Here is a 5780-nt window from a genome sequence, read left to right on the forward strand (position 1 = left end):
TCAGAGACAATAATGTTGGCTCAGAACAGAGCAGGGTTCAGAGCTGTTGTACATAGGGTCTCTATGAGTCACTGAGTTACAAGTGACTAAATGGTATATAATGGCAACAAAACTTGAGTTAGCATTTGCAATAATAATTTTGTAACTATAAAAATAAAAATAGGCTTCAAATTTCAAATATGAAAACATAGCAACTTTATTGTTGATATCAAAATGTGCTCATCTAAAGGGATCACACAGATAAACAAATCAAAACTTTGCCTATTTACACAACACATAGTAATTATATGCATATTTCTATATCTAATTGTATACAAGAATGCAGTAGAATATATAATATTTCAAGTTTCATCTCCCCAAACAAGTCAACATAAGGGTTCCTTGACCAGTACCAATTTGTTCAAGTTTCTTTTATATTATCTTCCAGCTAAAGTGAACCTGACCATTTATATTTCTTTTACATAGTTCCCACTTTATAAACAATCTGTGAAGAGTGGAAGTGTACATCTCATCTTTTTTTGTTGTGTAGTTCTCTATACCCAAGTGTTTTCTCAGTTAAGTCATAGCTTCTTTCTAACAACTCTGAGCAAGGCCTTCTTTACTTCCTTGTTCCTCAAAGTATAAATTAGTGGATTTAGTACAGGAGTGACCACGGTATACATGATGGCAACAATTCTTTCTTGGTCCATGGAACTTCCTGAGGCAGGACGAGTGTAGGTGAAGAGAACAGGAGCATAAAAAAGAGTAACTACCATGAAGTGAGAAGCACATGTGGACAGGGCTCTATGAAGCATACTGCAAGAATGGGTCTTGAAGAGAAGATAAGCAATAATATAGAAATAGGAAATAAGTGTGATAAAGAAGGGCCCCATAGCAATGGTCCCTGTGACAGTATTCAGCAGCCACTGGTTGAGCTCAGTGTTTCCGCAAGCCAATTCTAGCAATGGTTTAATATCACAGAAGAAGTGATGAATATGGTTGGAACCACAGAAGTTCAAGTTGGAGGTCATTATGGAGTGTAGCAGAGCGTGGAAAAACCCAATGGTCCATACTGTGCCAGCCATCTGGATACAGCGCTGATGGTTCATGATGACAGTATAATGAAGTGGTTTGCAGATAGCCACAAAGCGGTCAAGAGCCATCACACCCAACAACATGGCCTCTGTGCTACCCAGGAAATGAAAGAAATGAAGCTGACTTATGCATCCCACAAAAGAAATTGTTTTGTGTGTAGAAACAAAGTTCTCCAACATCTTTGGCAGTGTCACTGTGGAGTAACAGATATCTAACCATGATAGGTTTCCCAGAAAAAAATACATAGGTGAATGGAGTTTTGGATCAGAGATAACAATGATCAGAATCGCTCCATTCCCAGCCACATTGACAAAGTACATGATGAGGAAAATCACAAAGAGAAAAGGTTGCAGCTCTTGGATATCTGTCAGTCCCAGCAGGAAAAATTCAGTGACGGAAGTCTGATTCAACATAACTTAAAAGAAAACATAATATATGGAAAATTGTCTCCAATGAGAATTTTGTTGCCAACACAAAAATAGTTTGAAGTAGAATTGCTTATATAATCCCAACCTCAGAAGTTTTACAGAATGTGATTTATTAGTTAAATGTTAATTTTTCACAGTCAGTATGAATTTAGTATTTAGTATGAAGCTCCCCAATTCAAACAAGCTTGGAAGCAGAAGTGACATCCACTTCCACAGTAGCTTGCCTTGGGAAACGCTATGAACCTGGAAAAAGGACGAAAGTTATACAGGAGGTGTCCAGGACTTTCGTTCATAGGGTCACTATGAGTCGCCTGTCACTTGACAGCACTTAACAACAACAATAGTATGAATTATGACCTGGTTAATCTGCTGTGGATTTTTTTTTAATTAGATTTTTTTGTAAACAACTTTTTTTCTCTCAGTGATCATAGAAAATGCTGTCACCCTCTCCTTTTCTCTTTATTTGAACATCTACATTTTGATAAAACTTTTCTATCATCTTCTTACATCAGCTTTTATAGGGTGATTTTTCAGTCCCCTACCACCCTATATCTCCAATGTAGAATGCTATCCAAAAAAAATTTTAACATATGAAAAAATAAAGATGAAAATAATACCATCAGATATTCTTTACAGCTATCAAAAAGACTTCTAAAAGAGGCAGTAAATCACATGGGAAGAGATAGCCCATCTCTCTCTTATGGAGCAGGTGGTAGATACAAAGCTCTTATCTTTGCATTGGCAGAGCAAATCCTTACCACTACACTACCAGAGATCTTCTGTGAAAGACTAGTTGTTGCTTTTCTCATCTTAGGTTAATAAGGCAAAATCCCTTTCTGAGGCACATCTGTGGAGAGTTAGTTATTTACCACAGTCTTTTCTGGGGATGATAAAAGAAGCCACATTAATTAGATATTATTAACTAGAAGTTTATTTAAAATTTTGTTAGCATTACATCAGCTGCTCAATGGGAAAAAGATGGTCAATCTTCTCCTTTGTGATTTACAGTCTCTGAAAACCCAGTGAAATTTAGCTATAGGTGAGTTTTGACTACATGACAATGAGTTTGGCTTAGAGTTTATATCTGCTTAGATTGTTACTACATGTGTCTTCATATTTTCCCAGGAAAACACCCATATTACTTCCCATTCTTCTTTGTATGAGATCCTTTTCCTTTTCTAGATCTGGGTAAATAATGTCCTTTCTCCAACAGTTTAAAAATCCTTCTCTATTATGCTACCCAATATTGAACCTTCCTTTCCAGGAGTGTCTTCAACCTCCTTGACATTTCATTTTCTCTTGAGATTTGTTTCCTGTTTCAGTCATATTTTTATTTTGTTTGAAATAACATTACTGTTTAAGCTGCAAGGAGGTATTCCATTTCAAGTGAAATTCAGGGTTTTTTGCCTCTAGTCTAACACTGGTAGTCATGTTTCTTTCTATCACCCTGGAAATCTCTGCTGACTGTAACCTCTCTCCAAAGATCTTAGAAATCTTTAGCGCTTCTCACTAAGAAAAAACAACACTACTTTCTGTTTTTTTATTCCTTTCATCAAATAAAATTTGTTTTCAACTAAAAGAATACGTTAATTTGAAGTTCACTTGAAGATTAAAGCAAAGTGTTTTATTCAGCCAATATATTAAAACTGACTGCTTACTGAATAGCAGAAAGCTTTTGACTCTTTTTTTCTTCCATTATTTGTATCATATTTAGCATTATCTTTTTAGGAACATTGACAAAGTGAGTGCAATTTTATGAAACAGCTTCCTTGTTGCTACTTTCACTTCTGTATGTGGTGGATTAGCTCTTGTTTATTGGGAAACAAGATGTGAGTATGTGAGAACACTTTTAGGAATAAGATATATTGAAAGGAAAATTAGAAATTAAGAAAAATTAGAGGAGATAACAGATGATGGGAAGTTTTCTATAAAAGAGTAATCCTTCAAGGCTTGATGTACTATTAACAGAAAATAATGTGAGGTGTTTTGAGTGTACGAACTAGATAAGATTTCTAAGCAGTCTTTTGCATTTTAGGTAAATTATAATTGTCAGCAATTTTTAGTAATTGTCTAATCTCTACTATACCTCCATAAAGAATTGACATCAATGCACTATTTAATGCCGTTTTTAAATCTTCATATTTAGTGTTTAAGAAAATTTATTTTTAAAATACAAAAACATTTAAAATTATTTACAGATGACATGACAAGTTACATTTTTGAATCTCAGATAAACTATATAAAAATGCATTTAGAGTAAATTTTTTCTAGCCTTTAAAGACTATTAGAAAACAGATTCCTTTGCACTAAACTTTTTTCCCTGCAATATTGATTTCTAGAGATTTTTATTTGCTTTGGGTGATGTCAAAAGTACAGGCATGCTGAACTGTGAATTAAAATTATGATATAAAGGTGGAAACAAATTTCCTTTATAATCCACAACAGCAATGAAGAGTCACTCATAGCACAGAACATCACTTTGAACATTGATCTTTAATAAGTACTAGTAGAAAAGAGTTAACTTCCTAATCTGTCTTCTATTTTATTCTCTTACCTGATAGATTCTTCAGAATTGTAGGTAAGAAAGCATTTCAGATGTATACTCTCACTTAGAACAAGAAAAAAATTTGAAGTGACAATTCATGTTAGCATTACAGTATAAAAGCTTCATCTTCAAAATCCTTTTTCCCTTTCTGAAATTCTCTCTTTCATTTTATGAACTATAGATCTCTCTGCATAAGAATCCTGAGAGAGAGTGACCCTTGGGTACCGGGAAGAATCATTGTAATAATAAACAGACTCCTTTCTGATACCTGTAATATTAGGGGATAATCTTAAGGGAATTTCTGTCTTGTGTTTTTTTTTATTCATCCTACATTCTTGCCTTACTCAATTAGTTTCATAGTGTTGTATTCATGGAAAACAACACAAATCTTAGTTGCCAATATATTAAGTCAAACTTCCAAGTAAAAAGGTTTGGACTCATTTTCAGACCTTAGAGGTTCCTTGAAAAATACTCTTGAGCTTAAAGTGTAGTAAGATCATTTTACTTTCACTTTCTCAAAACTTTCAGGGTAAACAAAACAAAGATACATAGTAGTGCCTTTTGTTACCTCTAGATATGACTCCTTATTTTGGTTGTTGTTATTGTTATGTGCTGTCAAGTTGCCTGCCACCCAAAGTGACCCTATCTACAACAGCTCTGAAGCCTGCCCTGTCCTGAGCCAGTCTCACTGACTCTGACACACCCAGCCCCATTGCCCCAGTTTTAAATTTTTATTTTTCTTTCCTGCAATCTAAACACATAGTTACTTAAGAGGAGCTCTAATGGTGTAGCTCATGGAGAGCTGTGTTGCACATGCAAAAGCCACACCTCTTTCGTGGTTCAAATTCAAATTCACTCGTGGGTCAGTGGGGGAAAGGCAGCCAGCCTCCTTCTGTGTGGTTTTTAACATCAAGAACCCCAGAGAGGATCAGCTATAAACCGATTTTGATTTGATGGCAATGAATTGAAAATTGTTTATTACTCCATCTCTAAATCATAATCCTGATTTCAGAATAAACTTTGTTATCCTGATTTTTGAGATTTTAAAAAAAGCGATAGCATTCTTACAGGCTCTTTAAAAAATTGTTTTATTAATTTTAATGAACATTTACAGAGATTTTGGATTTCCATTCGTTCATTGCTATACTTTTCTCCCTGCCCAGCCCTCTCCTCCCGCCAGTTCTCTCCTCTCTTTGAAAAGTCAAAGAAAAATTCTTTCATTGGTATGAAATCCCCCCACACCTCCCCCACCACCCTGGGTACACTCCACTATGCAACCTTAATTCTGGGCTCTTGTGATAACCATAATACCCTATCATATAGCGCTTTTAAATTGTTCTCTCCCTCATCTGTTTCAATGCAGTATATGCAATTTATCCAGTTTTTCTCTCTTACCCCAATCCTGATGTCAGTCCCATTCTACAACAGTAGTACCATGTAGTATTTGTGCTTTTGTCACTGAGATATTTCACTCAGCATAATATCCTCCAGTGCCACCCATTTTGAATAATATTTCATGAGTTCCTTGTTTTTTAATGCAACGTAGTATTCCATTGTGTGAATATACCACAGCTTCTCTATCCGTTCGTTTGTTGATGGGCCCTTGGGTTGTCTCCAACTCCTTGCTATTGTGAACAAAGTCGTGATAAACATGGGTGTGTATACATCTGCTTGGGTGGCAATTATGGTCTCTTAGGGGCATATTCCCAGTAGTGGAATTGCTGCGTCAAATG

General features: G+C 35.4%; 1 protein-coding gene across 1 annotated transcript; it reads right to left on the reverse strand.

The window, feature by feature from the left end:
* Positions 1-560: 560 nt before the first annotated feature.
* On the reverse strand, positions 561-1487 carry LOC102849275 (olfactory receptor 12D2-like). Its single transcript, XM_006896297.1, has one exon. The coding sequence runs from the start codon at positions 1485-1487 to the stop codon at positions 561-563; it is 927 nt and encodes a 308-aa protein (XP_006896359.1).
* Between the last annotated feature and the right edge of the window lie 4293 nt (positions 1488-5780).

This window comes from Elephantulus edwardii, unplaced genomic scaffold (genome assembly GCF_000299155.1).
Source record: "Elephantulus edwardii isolate Elephantulus edwardi_28Jun2011 unplaced genomic scaffold, EleEdw1.0 scaffold00184, whole genome shotgun sequence".
NCBI classification, from domain to species: Eukaryota; Metazoa; Chordata; class Mammalia; order Macroscelidea; family Macroscelididae; genus Elephantulus; species Elephantulus edwardii.

Excerpts from the sequence above, each read along its gene's own strand:
- LOC102849275 (XM_006896297.1), bottom strand. The coding sequence starts at position 1,487 with ATGTTGAATCAGACTTCCGTCACTGAATTTTTCCTGCTGGGACTGACA.